Source organism: Muscardinus avellanarius (genome assembly GCF_963383645.1).
Source record: "Muscardinus avellanarius genome assembly, chromosome: 18".
NCBI classification, from domain to species: domain Eukaryota; kingdom Metazoa; phylum Chordata; class Mammalia; order Rodentia; family Gliridae; genus Muscardinus; species Muscardinus avellanarius.
The window spans coordinates 30,874,332-30,892,402 of record NC_137804.1 but is presented as its reverse complement, the minus strand read 5'-3'; the positions used below and the strand labels follow the sequence as shown (position 1 = coordinate 30,892,402).

Here is an 18,071-nt window from a genome sequence, read left to right as displayed (position 1 = left end):
GAAGCAACTAAGGTGACCAATCAGAGGGTATGGAATAGGGGAGGATGGAGCCTCTTTAAAATGTAGGAGGTAAATAAACAAATGTATCTGAGTTAATCACCAAACAAGCATGGGATCGAGGGAGAGGGAGGGAATGGGATGGGGGCTGGATGAGGGCTAATTGGATGATGTGTGCAGGTATATCCTCTCAAGTCTTGTACTCCAATGTGATATATGATTACAATGCACCAATAAAAATAAATTTAAAAATTAAAAAAAAAAAACTGATCCAGCGGCTTGGGTTTAGTTGAGTGGTGGAGTGCTTGCCTAGCATATTCAAGGGCCTGGGTCCCATCCCCAGTGCCGGGGGTGGGGGGGACTGATCCAGGGAAACCGAGTTAGGTGGAAATAGGGAAAAATTCCATGATATAGGTTAGTAAAGTTTGACATAGATAAGACTGTTCAGTAGATCAAATTTTTCATTTTGAATTGGGAATAGATTAATCCTAATGAAAGTAAACTTGGCTGTATACAGGTGAAAAATTAGAAAACCAGATATTAAAAATAATCAAGTGCTGTGCATTGAGAGGCTGAGACAGGAGGATTGCAGATTTGAGCCCATTATCAGTAATTTATTGAGACCCAGTTTCAAAATTTAAAAAATTAAAAGGACTTGGGGTATAGCTTAACAGTAGAAGGCCCCTGGGTTCAATCCCTAGTACAGAAAAGAAAAAAAAAAGGGGGAAAGGAAAAATAATAAAGGAACTAAATGGGCTTAACCAAATTCTCTGTAGTAAAAAAAAAATTTAATACCGAACCTAGGAACATTCTACCTCTGAGCTACACCATTTCCATCTCTATTTTATCAAAGTATCACTAAATTGCTGAGGCTGGTCTCAAACCTGTGACCTTCCCCATCTCATGGATTTGGATAATAACTCTGTCCTTGCTAGCTCTGTGATTGTGGTCAATTTATTTAACCATTCTGAAGCCTTGGTCCCCTATATATAAAGTAGGGATAAAAATTGGCCTGCATTGCTAGGACTATTTGAGGTTTACGTGAGGAGACACCTTATACATGTTCTGGCATAGAATAAATGTTATTTGCTCTGATTGTTTTCTTTGAAATCATCTGTATCTAGACTTAGAGGTTAGTTAGTCAAGTAACTGGATGGGGCTGGTCTTGCGGGCTCTCGCAGCACTTGGGTGTTAGACATCCGCATGAGGCCTGAGGTCGGGACCCCGTGGGAGGCTAGCAGTGCCCTGTTTGGCTGGAGCTCCCATCTGTTCTCCAGCCCTCAGCAGCTCCCCTGCTGTGCTTGCTGACAAGTAAGCTACATGAGTTGCACACATCAGGAGTATGTAGGTATAGGGCTCTTATTCAAATAACATATGAACACCAGGCCCAGGTCCTTTATTAGGGTCTGAAGGTCAACTTTACTGGTTGCGCCAAAGATTTCCAGGCGTCACATTTCATATGATGGTGAGCACTGGCCAGTCGGCTCTCTGGGATTGCCAAATCCACTTTTGACTTTGGAGGCCAAACGTCAGGTGATGACAGAGAAGCAGTCTCGAGGGAAGCTTCTCCCCGAGGTGATCACGGATTCAAAGCCAGCCTGAGCAACCTAGTGAGACTATCAGCAACGTAGTGAGACCCTATCTCCAAATAAAGAATAAAATAAAATGGGGCTGGGGTCTAGCTAGAAGGCAGAATGCCCATGAGTTCAATCTTCAGTGCCACAAAAAAAAAGAAAAAGAAAAAATAATTCACTATCAACGTGCCTATTTTTCTGACCACATGGGAGCCCTTTATTTAGATGTGGCTCCATCTCCAGGGCTTATTTAGATGTGGCTTAGCCTCTAGGAAGAGATTAATAAATGTCACATAGACTGTGCGCTGCTAGTGAGGGCCAATAGGACGCTGTGTCTCCTCCGGGGCTCCTGCCAGGTACTCCTTGTGTGTGTAGTTTTAGAAAATGTTTCAAGAAACATGATTACCAGCAGGCACCTCAGAACTCCCAGAGTCTGCTCAGTTCCAAAGCTGCTTCTATATTTTTAGGTGTCTGTTAGAGCAGCACCCACTTCTAAGTTTCCATGTCTGTCTTAGTCTATGCAGACCGCTGTAACAAAATACTCACCTGGAGGCTTAGGCAGCCGACTCCATTTCTCACAGTCCTGGAGGCTGCAGAGCCCAAGGCCGGGTGCTGGTAGGTTCAGTGTCTGGTGCGGCTGTCATCTGGCTTGTAGGAGGCGGCCTTTGCACAGTGTGCTCACGAGGCTTTCTTTGGAATGTGTGAGTGGAGAAGGGAGATCTCTCTCTCTTCCCTCCCTCCCTCTCCTCCTCCTTTCCTTTCTCAATCTTCTGATGAAGAAGGACTGAGAAATGGAGTCGGCTGCCTAAGCCACCAGGTTAGTATTTTGTTACAGCGGTCTACATAGACTAAGACAGACATGGGCACTTAGAAGCGGGTGCTGCTCTAACAAACACCTAAAAATATCCGAGCAGGCTCTGGAAGTTCTGAGGTGCCTTGCGGCAATCATGTTTCTTGAAATATTTTCTAAAACTACACACACAAGGAAGTGCCTGGCAGGAGCCCTGGAGGGAGATAGAGCGTCCTATTAATCCCTTCATAAGGGTTCCATCTTCATGATCTCATCCAACCTAATCTCTTCCCAAGTCCCTCACCTCGTAATGCAGTCACGCTGGGGCTTGGGGCTTGGGGCTTGGGGTTTGGGGCTTTGGTGTGTAAATATTTCAGGGAAATGCAAGCATTTAGACTACCAGTGGGAGCTTTCCTGGAAGTCCTGTGCTGCACCCACTTACTTACCTCTCATTGGCAGCAACTCAGTAATGGGGCATGTTGCCTCACCCTGGCACGTCAGCTCTCCCCAGAGCAGGTAGAAGAAAGCAGGCCGCGAGATAGATGAGATGCCACGTGGGCAGGTGATGGAGATGCACCACCCCACACCTCTGGGCTGCGTAGGCTGAGCCCTGCCCTTAGGGCCTGAGCTACACCACATGACAAGGCCAGTGTGCTTCTGATGCCACCGTGCAGGAGGGAAGGAATCTTGCAGAAACTTCAGGAACTTTCCAAGAGCTTGGCAGAGAGCATGCTGTGAACGGCCACATCACGCAGCTTCCTCTTCCCTTTTTGCAAAGGAAGTTTCTTATCTGGCACCTGCCGGAAGTGCGTCATGGATGTGAAGAGGTGTGGGAGTGAAGGTCCCAGGAGGGCATCTCTTTTCTCATGTGAAGAAAGAAAGTTCATAATTCAAGCAGTAGACATGGGGAGGAGAGTTTTCTCTTAAATGTTGCTGAGTTGGAAGTAAGATTTTTCTAAACATCAAAGACAAATACAGATCCCATTCTAGAAAAGTTAGGAGCCTGTGGGATGAACCATCACCTCCTGTTTGGTTTGAAGCTGCGGGCCATCTACAGGTGGAGGGAGGCACTGTGCTCTCTCCCTCTCTGCAGCCTCTCGGGCCGATGGAGGCCCAGAGTGCTGACTGCGCGTGGAGGGACGAGGCTGGCTGGAGGCCCAGGTTGTGCACTTGTGGTACACTGTGAGAGTGTGAGGTGTTTCTGGTTACTTCTTAGTGGGTCGGTCATTTCTAGAGAGAGTGAGCATCCCTGTCCCCACTGTGTAGCTGAGGCACATTCTGTGGACGTGTGTGGCTGGGCCCAGGGCCACACAGTGGGTCTACAGCAGGCAAGTTCATGGGCCACTTGGTGGGAGTGTTGACATTCTTTCAAGAGCTCCACACTTGATTTCCTTCATAAAAATGTGTTCCCAGGCTTTGTCAAGTCTCCAACAGATACTATATTTTATGATATGTCTTCAGAGCCTTAGTTGTGTCCTCTAGACCCCCCATCAACCCAGGAGCTGCAAGTCACCCCTGTTCTTAGATCCTCAGCTCAGGATTGTCCTTTGTGGAGAATCCTTCCTTGGCCACCTCTGTTAGAAATTTCTCGTATTGTATTTCCCTCCTTCCTGGGGTTCTCATGTACGACTCTGTATGTAGCACAGACTTGTGAAGGTCTGCTCTCTGTGTTCATTTCTGCCTCCAAGCAGAGTTCTGTGGGGATATCTGGTGGGTGGCTGGGATACTGCAGTGGTCCCCAGGGTGTGGCTTGCTGGCACTCTGTGGGGAATTTAGGGTGAGCCTGCAGAGTGGTGACCCTCCTGAATCGTTGCTGATTTCTGGCACAGTCAGTCACACATCTGTAATCATGACCTCCCCCTTGGGGAAGGGGTATCTGCTGTCCAAAAGAAATAGCATTGAAGCCAGACATGATGGTCCACACTTGGGAAACAAGAGGACCGTGGTTCAAGGACAGCCTCAGCTACTTAGGCCCTTTGCAACTCAGTGAGACCCTGTTTCAAAATCAAGAATAAAAAACAGGGCTGAGGGTGTAGCTCTGAGGTAGAATGCCCCTGGGTTCCAGTCCTAGTATTGCAAAGAAAGAAAGGGAGGGAGGGAGGGAGGGAAAGAGAGAGAAAGAAAGAGGGAGGGAGGGGGAAAGGGAAGAGAAGGGAGGGAGGGAGGGAGGGAGGGAGGGAGGGAGGGAGGGAGGGATAGCATTGAGTAACTTATGTCTTTCTACATTTTCTGATAGTCACAGAAAAAAATAAAATGAAACAGATGAAATTAATTTTAACATTTAACCTAGCATATCCCAGTATGATTTAATCATGCAGTCAATATAAAATTATTAGTGAAACAGTTACTGTCCTTTTTATGTACCAAGTCTTTAAAATTAGAGGAGACACTGGGGAGTGAAACTGACAGAATCATGTATAAATATATAACAATGAATCCCACACCTGTTCAAAACCAGCCTCAGCTACTTAGGCGCTCAGCAACATAGTGAGACTCTATTTCCAAATAAAATATAAAATGGGTCTGGGAGTGTAGCCCAGAGATAGAAGGCACCTGAGTTCCATCCCCAGTACCACACACACATAAAAAAGAAAAAAAAAGAAAAACAATCCCACCATTCTGTATAATTATAATGCACCAATTTAAAAACCACATTGATCTTGAAAGAAAAGAGAGGTGTTTTGCTCTCAGTTTGGATTAATCACATTTCAAAGGCCCAAGAGTCGCTGTGGCTGGGAGCAGCTTTAGATACATGCTCAGCTGCAGTTTAGGGTTGACTTCCCCACTTAATGCACCCTCAAAGCATCAGTTGTTAAAATTTGGTCCTTCTGTTGGCCTGGCTGGTGTCGTATGTGGCCTGTCACTGGTGTCGGGGAGGTGCATAAGTGGGGGGACTGCCTGGTAGTGACAGTGCTGGGCCGATGCACACACTGCCAGGGGCTGGTCACAGTCTGCTTCTAGCCAGCCTGGGGTCTTGGGGAGGCCTTTGGCCACAGCTCCCTGGCCGTAGGATGAGGCCGCAGGTTCTGGTTCTCATATGAACTGAGTCTTGGGTCTGGGCAGGCAAGGTGTCCACCTGAGCCTTGTTAGTGAACAGTGCTTCTGAGAGGGCTGCAGTCTATTGGGTCTCAGACTGAATTGTCCTTCCATCGAGGTGGCCACTTTCTATAGGGGACCTGCAGGGTCAAGAGGTAGAGACAGACAGGGCGTGTCTCAGATACTTTGGAGTTGTGTGGCGAACCATGGTGGGGGGCTGCTAACACTGCCTGAGGCTTCACAAGGCTCTTTTTCCCACAGGCTCAGCTGGAAGCTCAGAAAGCCACACAAGACTTCCAGAGGGCCACGGAGGTGCTCCGGGCTGCCAAGGAGACCATCTCCCTAGCTGAGCAGCGGCTGCTGGAGGATGACAAGCGGCAGTTTGACTCGGCCTGGCAGGAGATGCTGAATCACGCCACCCAGAGGGTAGGAGCCTCACCGCCTGTGCCCGAGAGTGGCGGGGAGATCTGGGGCTGTGAGCATGTGTGCGTAGTGATTTCCCCCAAGCACAGGCAACATACTCCTGGGGTGCCAGAAATACCTAAGTCTTAAGTTGTCTTCTCCATGTAGTCTCTTGGCTGGGCCTCGCTCTAAGCCATATTCAAGGCTGACAGTCACCCAGCGACAAGTGGAGCTCCTCCTCTATATTGTTTGGGGATTCTCTGGTCCAGGTCGTCCTCGAGGGTCCTGATAGCAGACTTGGGCTTCCTAAAAACACCACACTGTTTTCCAGGGGCTGCTCCACTGAGCCTGAGACACTGTCTGGGTTTGAATTGCAGTTTGAGGCCCTTAAATAACAGGCTCAGCTGGGCATGGTGGTATGTATCTAATCCCAGGGACTAGGGAGGAGGGCCCTGCCTCAAAAGTAAAAAGTCACAGGCCGTGCTAGATGTGCCTTCAGGGTGTCTGTGCTGGTGGTAGAAAATGGGAGTCATGATGGATTAAACCAGAATCAGAGGGGCACTAGGCCTGGCTCTCTGGGGTGAGGCTAGGATTTGGGAATCCTATATATAGCAGGAAGTGTATGATCTTTATCCAGTATTTGATTCACTCAGTTTTGTTTTGTTTTTGTGTGTGTGGTACTGGGGATGGGACCTAGGAACATTCTCCCTCCGAGCTACACTTCCAACCCTATTTTTTATTCTTTATTTTGAAACAGGGTCTCACTGAGTTGCATAGGGCCTTGTTTAATGGCTGAGGCTGTCTGTGAACCACCGTCCTCTGGTCTCAGCCTCCTGAATGCTGGGATTACAAGAGTGTGCCACCACGCCCGGCTGATTCACTCAGTTTTATGCTTGCTGTTTGACTCTTTACCAGTTTCCAGGACCACCTCCCTGATCACATTGCTCAGAATCAGAAATGATAATATACTATCTTAGTTTATTTGGATCTCTGTAGCAAAAAACTGTAAACTGAGTGGCTTAGAAACAACAGAAAGAGCCAGGCGTGGTGGCGCACGCTTGTAATTCCCATGCTTAGGAGGCTGAGATAGGAGGATCACACAGGTTCAAAGCCAGCCTCAGCTACTTAGTGAGGCTCTCAGCAACTTAGTGAGACCCTGTTTCCAAATAAAATACAAAATAGGTCTGGGAATATAGCCCAGAGGTAGAAAAGCCTATGGGTTCCACCCCCAGTACCACCAAGAAAAAAAAGAAAGAAAAAAGAAACAACAGAAAGTATTTCTCATAGTTCTGGAAGCTAAAAGTCCAAGATGAAGGTGCCAGCAGATATGTTTGGTGAGGACTCATGGTTCATAGAGGGCCTTCACAGTGTGCAAACACCAGGAAGACAGACAGGTACTCTCAGCCCCGCTATTCTTTTTTTTTTTTTTTTTTTTTTTTTTTGGTACTAGGGCTTGAATTCAGGGTCTTTCTACCTCTGAGTTATCCCTATTTTATTTTGAAACAGGGCCTCACTAAGTTTCTGAGGCTGGCCAAGAACCTGCAGTTCTCCTGTCTCAGCCCCCCAAGTACTGGAATTACAGGCGTGCATCGCCATGCCAGGCCACTTTTCTAAGGGCACCAGTCCACCCTCATGACCTGATTACCTCCAAAGGCCCCGCCTCCTAATGCCATCACACTGGGGATTGGGATTCAACATATGAATTTGGGGGAAACACAAACACGGGAACCAGAGTGAACAGGGAAAGGTGCTCAGCTCAGCAGAACTGGGTTTGCTCAGGTTGTGAGAAATCTTCCTGGCTGCCCTCCTCTCCTCCAGACATGGCTACGTTCTTGGCATCCCTTGCCACCCACGTGGGTGTTTTCTCAGTGCTGCCCCATTCCGTGTCTGTAGAACAGTGTAGGCACAAGGCCAGGGGTTGCCGCAGGGTGGGTGTGAGCTTCAGTTAGGTGGCTGCCACTGTTCCCTCCCAGGCCACGAGGAACCGAGATGCAGAGGGGTGCAGCCCCAGCTCTGGTCTGGGTGGCTGTTTGATGAGAGGCCGCCTGTGGGAATGGAATAGAAAAGTCAGGAGTGGATAGAAATGGCCTCTTCATTTTCAGTGTCTCCTGCTACAGCGGCTTAAGTCCTAGGGGAACTGATGAGTAAAGATTGTCTTTAGCATCCTTACGTAGATAACCTGACACACACATGACTTCAGGAGTCAAATCTGTGTCGACTCTTGCCATCCCTGCCTGAGACACTTGGGCCTGGCCGCACTTTGAGTAACAGTGAGCCTCCTCCCCCTAGTAGACATGATGCTTGGAGAGCTACATGCAGGGTAGGACACTTCCTGGGTCAGCTCATGTCGCAAAAGAGAGATTGGGAATCTCATAAATTTATAATCTAAAGCCTGATAGATGTTAAAAACCAAAAAAAAAAAAAAAAAAAGCGAAAAGAAAACTGAAAGAAAGAAATTAGTTGCAGGTTGGCCTTTCCTTTTTTTACCCCTATCACTGCAGCTGAAGAGCCATATCATCCTATAAGAAAACATTTCAGAAATCATTGAGTCTGTTCCTTTAAAAGGAACAAAACAGCTGGATATGGTGGCACACACTTGTAATCCCAGTACTTGGAAGACTGAGACAGGAGGATTGCAGGTTCAAGGCCAGCCTCAGCTACTTAGTGAGGCCTTCCGCAACTTAGATCACGTTTCAAAATAAAGAATAAAAATAAGGCCGGGGTGTAGCTTGGAGGTAAAATGCCCCTGAGTTTGTTGAGCATGATGGCACATGCTTGTAATCCCCGCGCTTGGGAGGTGGAGACAGGAGGATCGCCCTGGTTCGAAGCCACCCTTGCTGGCTTAAGAGACCCTGTTTCCAAATAAAAATATAAAATGGAAGCCGGGCGTGGTGGCGCACGCTTGTAATCCCCGCGCTTGGGAGGCAGAAACAGGAGGATCGCGCAGGTTCGAAGCCAGCCGCGCGCCCTGGCTTAGGAGACCCTGTTTCCAAATAAAAATGTAAAAATAGGTCTGGGAGTGTAGCCCGGAGGTAGAAGGGCTTCCAGGAACCCCAGTACCACCAAAAAAAAAAAAAAAAAAAAAAAAAAAAAATATAAAATGGGTCTGGGAGTGTAGCCTGGAGGGAGAAGGGTTTCCAGGAACCCCAGTACCACACACACACACACACACACACACACACACACACACACACACACACACACACACACAAATATATATATATCTCCCTGAGTTTAATCCCTAGTACTGTAAAAAGAAAAGAAAGAAAACACTAAACACTGGGCATGATGATGAATGCCTGTAATCCCAGAATTTAGGAGGCTGAGACGGGAGGATTTTAGGTTCAAAGCTACCCTAAGCAGTTTAGTGAGACTATCAGCAACCTAGCATGACCCTGTTTCAAAACAAAAAAATAAAAAGAGCTGGGGATGTAGCTCAGAGGTAGAACATCCCTGGATCCAATCTCCTGTACCAAATAAGGAACAATTTAAGCTCCTGCCTTTCTGAAAATCTGTTTTCTCAATTCTGGTGCTCTAGTGGATGGGGTTGGCTGCCTCAGGAGGGAGATCCTCGGATCTCCACATTGTATAATTCAGGGGACACCATTCACTCCATATTATTTGGAAATAATATTCATATTATTTGGAAATAATATGTTTTGGAGTTGTGTACTGCATAAGCTATGGAACTGGACAAGGTGACCCTGGACCTCCTGAGGGCCCTCGGGGCTTCATGGTGGCCTGGGAGGGTCATCTGAAATGTGCTTTCCCTGTGGCTACTGAGGGAAGGGCCTCACTAAGTAGCTGAGCCTGTCCTCACTAAGTAGTTGGCTTTCTTGGTTGTGGGGCCTCTATAGATTAGGAGGGGTTCTGTGTCACAAGCCAGAATTTCTGCTCATGGCTGGTGTTCTCTTCCCCAGATTCTTTCATAGTTGCATTGGCTTCAAAGATTTTCCTTGAACTGATGAGTTAAAAAATGATAATCTTGCCGGGCATGGTGGCGCACGCTTGTAATCCCCATGCTTGGGAGGCGGAGACAGGAGGATCGCACAGGTTCGAAGCCAGCCTCACTGGCTTAAGAGACCTTGTTTCCAAATAAAAATATAAAATAGGTCTGGGAGTGTAGCACGGAGGTAGAAGGGTTTCCAGGAACCTCAGTACCACCAAAAAAAAAAAAAATCCTGTTCTAGGGAAACAGAGTGGCAGAGTATAGCTCAGTGGTAGAGCAAGCATTTTATATGTGTTATCGGTTCAATCCTAGGAGTGTAAATAACAACAACCAACAAAGAAAACAAAAAATTTTTTTTTCAAGAAATAAAACCCATAGCTGGGCATGATAGCACACGCTTGTAATCCCCGCATTTGGGAGGCTAAGACAGGAGGATTATGGTTCGTGGACAGCCTCAGCTACTTAGTGAGGCCCTTCCCAACTCAATGAGACCCTTTTTCAAAATAAAGAATAAAAAATAGGGCTGGGATGTAGCTCGGAGGTAGAATGACCCTGGGTTCCATTCCTGGTACTGCAAAAATAAAAAAATAAAAAAAGAAAGAAAGAAAAGAAATAAATCCTGTGTGTTGGGAGGCAGAGACAAGAAGACTTCCAGTTTAAGGCCAGCCTCAACAACTTAGCAAGAACATGTTTCAAAATAAAAAGGGGCTAGGGATGTAGCTAGGAGGTAGAATGCCTCTGAGTTCAGTGGAAGGGAGGGAGGGAAGGGCGGGCAGGCTATAAACACCCCACACCATGACCATGGTCATTCAGAAATTTGGCCTATAGTTCATGTTCTTTAATGGACTGTTCAGAGCTCAGTTCTTTTTTTTCAGGTCATATGTTCCTGTTTGATTTTGAAATAGCCTCAGGTGACTATGAACCTCTGTCTGGTTTTAGCATTATCTCCTAAAGCTTCTAGGGGCTAGCATGCTCAGCTTGCTAAAAGCTGTTGCTTTAAGATAATGAAGGATCTAAAAAGCATCTCCTGCCTTGTCTGACTTCTGGATACTCTGGGAGTCCAGTTTCTTCAGGGAACGGGAGCTTCACATCACCCTGTGTTCTGGTCATCTGTAATCTAAAAGATTGACCATGTAACTTGGAGGATTTGTTTTCTTATGGTTTGGGGTTCAGCCCATGTGAGGCCGGGGACCATGGCTCTCAGGGCATGGTGGTGGCAAGCGGAGAGAGGGAGAGCCATCGGGCTGGGCTCCTCACATCATGAGGCCTGGGAGCAAGAGAGAGAGCAAGGGAAGGAGGAACCCCGGGGGACCCACCCAGTTAGTCCACTGCAGTGGATTTACCCACTGCTGGATTACAGCCCTCGAGACTCAGCTACATCAACTCCAATTAACAAATGAGCTCTTTAGGGGACATTTTATAGTTAGATAACAACCCATTCTTCCACATGTCTGCCCCGAGGTCATTCACGTGCCTGTTTCCATTCTCCTCACACTTGCTGTGGTGGCTTCGGGCAGTCAGACTTGGACCAGAGTTGAGTCTCTAATGTATACAGCACAACGCCTTGCACCAGTGGGTGCTTAGCATGTGCAGTTCTGAATTGAATACAGTGTGGTAGAATGGAAGAGTGGCTTGCAGACATGCAGGCAGAGTTCTTGGAGTCCAGACCGTCATGGCGAGGGTCAAGGTGCAAGCCTTGCCTGGTTGCTCGGGCCAGCCCACACTCCCTCGGGGGCTCGTCACTACTGCTTCCCCAGTGGCTCTGCGCCGTCCCTGCTGCTTTGGCCCCAGGCCTGCTGCCGTCACTACACACACTCCAGACCCCACTCCAGGCTGCAGATGGGGAGCTCCTTGGTTACCTAGGAGACGTGCCAAGGTGATGCACTCAGTGGCCCTTTCCTTTAAGGCAGGAAGCTGAATTTGTTTGTGTGGTCTCTTTGAAGAGCTGGAGGTTGTGTGCATGTGTGGGGAAGGGGAGATGCAAACCAGATAGGGTGTCTGATGGGGGGGGGGGTTGCCCGCTGCCTCCTCAGTCTTCACTGGCAATATTGCCAAGTGCGTGGAGACTTCTGTGTGTGTGTAATTTTAGAAACCTGTGCTTCTGTTTGCAGCCTTGGGGGCTGAGGGAGGAGGAGGGCCTACTTCCTGCAGGGGGCTCTTTCTGTTCATTACCTTGAATTATAGCTCTTAGAACTCTGCTTAAAATGCATCAGACCGCTCGCTCCTAAAGGTTGGCCCTGCCTCAGATCCTTTTGTGCTACAACAAATCACAGCCAGTGTTTTGTCTTTGATAAGATTGAGTTGTCAAAAAGGTTACATGAATAAATCTTTAGCACTTAAGATTTAAGACAAGACCAAACAGTAATTGCAGTTTCTCCAAGGGTGAAGATATTTTTAGTGCATTTTATTTCATTGTTAAATATTTGGTGTTAGAAGCAGAAGGAAAGGATTCTACCAGCCCTTTTATCTTGGTTGAGAGTCTTTTTTTTTTTTGGTGGTACTGGGGTTCCTGGGAGCCCTTCCTCCAGGCTACACTCCCAGACCTATTTTTATATTTTTATTTGGAAACAGGGTCTCTTTTTTTTTTTTTTTTTTTTTTTCGTGGTACTGGGGTTCCTGGAAGCCCTTCTACCTCTGGGCTACACTCCCAGACCTATTTTTACATTTTCATTTTGGAAACAGGGTCTCCTAAGCCAGCGCACGCGGCTGGCTTCGAACCTGCGCGATCCTCCTGTCTCAGCCTCCCAAGCGCGGGGATTACAAGCGTGTGCCACCACGCCCGGCGGAAACAGGGTCTCTTAAGCCCGCGCGCCTGGCTTCGAACCTGCGCGATCCTCCTGTCTCCGCCTTCAAAGCGCGGGTCCACCACACGCAGCGGTTGAGAGTCGTTTTAATAATACTTCACCTCTTACCACATGGCTCATTTCTTCCCCTTTCTCCCTTCTGTGTTTTAGTTAAATTTTATTGGTGTACATTATAATTAAACATAATAATGGAATTCATTGTCACATATTGGTACATGTGCATAATTTGAGTTTTCTTTGTTTTAAAAATTACCTCAAAGCCAGACACAGTGACATATATCTGTAATCCCAGTACTTGGGAGGCTGAGACAAGAGGATCATAGGGTCAAGGCTAGGGTAGTAACTTAACAAGACTCTGTTTCAAAATTTAAAGATGAGTTGGCAGTGTAGTTCAGAGCTAGAGCATCCCTGGCTTCAATCCCCAGTAACACGCATGATATCTATCTATCTGTCTGTCTGTCTGTCTCTCTCTCCCTCTCTCCCTCCCTCTCTCTCTCTCTCTCTCTCTCTCTCTCTCTCTCTCTCTCTCTCTCTCACACACACACACACACACACGCGCGCGCGCGCGCACACACACACACACAGACACACACACACACGAAGCCTTTGTTAAAAGATATACATAAGCCAGACGTCGTAGCGCATGCCTGTAATCCCAGTACCTGGGAGGCTGAGACAGAATCACAGGTTTGAATAAGGTAAAAGAATCAATGTGGTTCAAATGTAAAATGTTCTCATGGTAGAGCTTTTATTTAAAGGATTAAGGAGGGACTAATATGCAAGATATTACAACAGTTTGTGAGAATTTTTTTAATTCAAAAGAGAATCCAAAAAACTCCTGCTCATATAGAGAATCAGGAATGCTGAAATGGATTTACGAACAGGCGCAAAATTGGTTATTATTTACAGGGCAATTGATAATCAGCTGCATCTCTACTAGGACACAGTTCATCTTGGTTTCTCTGGAAACATTTCCTTTATGTTTTCAACAATTTACAGCATTGTAAAATAGCTCCAAGTCCAAAGTCAGAGATGACTAGAGAACATCCCCAGACAGAGACCCAGTAACTATGCCTGTATCAAAGTCTTTCATAGTTTTCCCTTACACTTTTAAAAAATACTTATAAGTGTGACTAAGTGTGCGAGCCCAGGGCTAACTGTGGCTGTGACTGGAGGAGATGCTAGGATGCCAGCGACCACCTGCTGTGGGATTCTCCTTGTTAGAAACAGATCTTAAGGGCGTATTAAATAAAAACTCACGAACCCACTTTACTTCTGCGCAGAAGGGCGCACGCACACCACAGAATCGAGACAAGCATACTGCACGGCCGCCCGAGCTTCCTTTTCTGCTCCCTAATGCGCAGCCCACTGCGTCACCCCATCAGCAGGGTGAGAACTCACAATTTAACCCAGTTGGCCAGTTTCCCACTGGGCAAGTTTTTTTTCTTCTTCTTCTTTAGAACAAAGGAGAACTAGGGAACCTCTACCTCTGAGAGGAAAGCATATAGGCACCTGCACAAAATGTTACAAACGCTAAGGTTTCAAAATGAATACGGTCATTTTTTATATGACCTTTTAACCTCAACAGAAAAGATTGTTTTTCTTCTTTCAGTTTTCCTCTCTTTTATTATACATTCCTATTCTTTTCTTCGAATTCTGTTAACATGAGCTGACTTTCCTGATCTGTGTCTGTAAGTAAGAAAAGGTTGTCATTGTATAGGAGCAGAAGCTGCTTGGTGATGGCTGTCTCTCTACGTCTCTGGACTAATTCCCTACATACAGCTTCCTACCAAAGTCATCACTCCTGCAACAATGACAAGGGAGGTCCTGGTTGTAGCTTCAGTTATTCAAATGTCAAGTCAGCCCCTCTAGATCCTGATTTTTTCTGTGCCCAGCTGATGAATTCTGGTTGCTTGGGGAAAGACCAAGCAGCTTCTTGGCTCCATCGCTCTCAAGCCTGCTTTTGTGATTCTTCACTTTGGTATTTCTGGTTCCTTGATGTCTCTTAAGTCCCTGTTTGTGCTGTGTGGCCAGTGCATCAGCCCTGTTCCAAAGCCGCTCAGAATGGCTCCCTAGACCCAGGAGGCTTGAGCAGAATTAGATGTTGTTTGAATCCACATAGTTCAATTTTTTTTTTTTTAGATTTTTATTATTTATCTGTTTGTATGTGGGGCCGGTACTGGAGATTGAACCCAGGAGTATTCTACCTCCAAGCATACCACCAATCCTTTTTAAATTTTTTAAAATTTTTATTTATTTATTTTTGGTGGTACTGGCGTTCCTGGAAACCCTTCTATCTGTGGGCTACAGTCCCAGACCTATTTTTATATATTTTTTAAATTTGGAAACAGGGTATCTTAAGCCAGCAAGGCTGGCTTCGAACCTGAGCGATCCTCCTGTCTCCGCCTCCCAAGCTCAGGGATTACAAGTGTGCGCCGCCACGCCTGGCGTTTTTGTTTTGTTTTGTTTTGAAACAGGCTCTCACTAAGTTACTGAGTCTTGCAACATTGCTGAGGCTGTCCTCAAGCCTGTAATCCTCCCAAGTACTGGGATGACAGGTGTGCACCACCATACCTGGCTTTTATTTTTTCTTTCCCAGTCCTTACCCCAGCCCATATGGCCATTTAATCTTACCTGACAAGGCTTCTTCAAAATAGATCAATAGGAGCTGGGCGTGGTGGTGCATGTTTGTAATCCCAGTACTTGGGAGGCTGAGACAGGAGGGTCACAGGTTCAAGAACAGCCTCAGTAAGTAGTGAGACTCATCAATCTATCAAAAGACCCTGTTTTCAAACAAAAAAATAAAAAATGGGCTGGGATGTAGCCTGGAGGTAGAATGCCTCTGGGTTCCATCTTCAGTACCACAACACACACACACACACACACACACACACACACACACACACACACACACACGATTAATAGGAAAGAAATATTGTTTTATTGGGAAGTTAGTTTAATCTTAGTCTGTCTACTAATTTCCTCAAAGAACATTTTTTACAGTGATATAAGTAATACCCCAACCAGGGGCTGCTCGGGGCTTGACCATGCTGACCTCTGCTGTTGTTCCAAGGTCATGGAGGCAGAGCAGACCAAGACCAGGAGCGAGCTGGTACACAAGGAGACGGCAGCCAGGTACAACGCCTCCATAGGGCGCATGCGGCAGCTGGAGAAGAAGCTCAAGAGAGCCATCAACAAGTCCAAGTGAGTCTGGCAGCAGCTTCCCTGGGTGCAGGGCCACCCTCTCCTGCGACTTTCTAATCTTTTATGCACCATACACTCGGGGGGCAGACTTGAGCAGGCCTCTGGTATCAGCCTTGAGGCCTCAGCAGAGCCCTCTCCCCAGACCTCCTTGCCCTCATGGTTCTCTGTGACGCCCAGAACCACAGACAGAGGGTGCTGAGGGCTGCCTGATCCAGAAATGGCCAGCTTGGGAGACACAGAAAGAATTTCTTTATACGGCCGTAGCTTTGGGGGATTCCGGCTGTACCTTTGCTCTGCGCTGACGGTGTGGGCAGAGCCTGCCCCTGGGGGGTCGTATGGGCACCAGTTGTGTTCACACTTTATGTCTGTGTCGACCAGGAGCTGGTGAAATACTACAAGACTGGCTTAAATGGAACTTTTTGCAAGCTCTTCTCACGACTGCCCCCATCTATTTTTACAAAATGACAATTGCATTTGGGACAAGCACCTGCTTCATTTGCAGTTGCCGAGCCTCCAGGTAAAAGGGCAGGACTTGACATTGACCTGGCCCCAAGGCAGACCTGGAGGACCATGTGTGTGCCGGGTACTGAACGCCTGCCCTTGGAGCATGGACTCCAGTCCCAGCTAGGGGAGGCTGGGCTGCTCAGCCCCCCTCAAGATGAGGGAAAGGTACCAGCCCAGGGAGGAAGAGAACCAAGTAAGAGCTGGAGGAGCAGCATCGAATGGTGAACATGGTGGGTCTTCCAGTCCCCACCCCAGGACACACGTCTCATGCACTTACCTAGTCACGATCGTCACTTCACCTGTTAAAAAAGGCTCCTGTGGAGCCAGGCGTAGTGGCGCACACGTGTAATCCCAACATTTGGGAGGCTGAGACAGGAGGATCGCAGTTTGTGGACAGCCTCAGCTACTTAGTGATGCCCTTTGCAACTCAGACCTTGTTTCAAAATAAATAATAAAATATAGGGCTGGGGGTGTAGCTCGGAGGTAGAATGCCCCTGGGTTTCATTCCCAGTACTGAAAAAAAAAAAAAAAGACTCCTGTGGCCCTACCTGCTAACCTTTCCAAACTCCTAGAAGCATGAAGGAACAGATCTTTGTGTCCGAGGGGGCTCCTGGCCACCCATGGGGATGGAGACACACCTGTGTATTCCACAGAATGGCTCCCAGTCCTCCACTGTGCCCACGCTGCCCCTCCAGCTGTCACTGGTCAGCTCTATTCTCAGATATGGACATGGATGCTATGTTTCTTTTGCCTGGACACCCTCCCTGTGCCGGTCTTGTGCCCAGCAGTATTCTCTCTGCGCCTGAGAAGGCTGGTAACTGCTCCTTTTGGTCACTTTGGGGAGCCTGTGCCTACCCCTTCCTAAGTCTGAGACGTCCTGTGCCCATCAAGATCCTGCAGTGTCCTTGGCGTCTGGATGCTGAGGATGCAGGACCTGGGAGCTTCATGGAAGTGAACAGCTCAGGAGGAAGGCATGGGTCTGCCTTAGTGCCCAGATACCAACACACCTAAAATGAGCTAGTCTCTTCTGGATGTCCCAGCATGCAGCGCACTGGAAGAGAGCTAGTGCCTCATGTCATCTCTCTTGCCTGGGACCTGGTCTTATACCTCTAGCCCTGGCCACAGTCCAGGAGAACCAACTGGAGCTACAGCTCATGGCAGCCCCTCCTTGTACAGTGAGAGAGAAGTGGTCTAAGTAGCCCCTTCCCAGGCTATTCTGTTCTTCATTCCTTGGAGAGCAGACCCACACAAACTTCGCTGTGGGGAACACCCTGTGTGGCCTTGAATAGCCTCTCTGGGGAAGAAGGTGAACCAGGGTGCATGATGTCCATGTCTGAGATGGGCCTCCTGTCATAGCCGCTCTGGATGGGTCCAGCAGCTCTGTTTGGTGTCTGCCTATCAGGCCCCGGGGCCAGGAGCATCACCTTCATCTCATGGCCTTGTCAGAGTTCACTAAGTCCTACAAGGATGACCTGGCCAGCTGTCACCAATACCTCTGACCCATCTTGTAGTGTTTACTGTGGTGTTTACTGTCATACAATGTGGCATTGCTCTTATGGTTTTCCTCCCTGTCTTCTGCAGACCTTATTTTGAACTGAAGGGAAAATACTATGTGCAGCTCGAGGTATGTGCAACCCTGGGACTTGTCAGAGATGAGCTCTTTCTGCCCTTGAAGCTCCACTTTAATGTGGCAGCAGGCTTTCAGAGGCCTCACTTGCTTTAAGGAGATAGTAGAGCACATTCTTTATTGAGTTTTCATGCTTCAGAATGGTCTTCATGGTACGTGAGGCCAGCTCTGTCACTTGGTGACT

General features: G+C 47.6%; 1 protein-coding gene across 7 annotated transcripts in view; it reads left to right on the top strand.

Annotated features, from left to right (window-relative positions):
- The window catches only part of SH3BP5 (SH3 domain binding protein 5), a gene marked incomplete at both ends in the record, with an annotated part of 79,858 nt that overhangs the window by 58,209 nt on the left and 3,578 nt on the right, over positions 1-18,071 (top strand). For 4 of the 7 annotated variants that reach the window (XM_080715040.1, XM_080715039.1, XM_080715038.1 and 1 more), the window contains 3 exons: positions 5,659-5,823; positions 15,626-15,756; positions 17,842-17,884. In XM_080715040.1, the coding sequence (XP_080571166.1) occupies positions 5,659-5,823; positions 15,626-15,756; positions 17,842-17,884 (339 nt within the window). Of the gene's footprint in view, positions 1-5,658; positions 5,824-15,601; positions 15,757-17,841; positions 17,885-18,071 lie in introns of all 7 variants that reach the window. The other 3 variants (XM_080715037.1, XM_080715042.1, XM_080715041.1) reach the window with 3 other exon arrangements.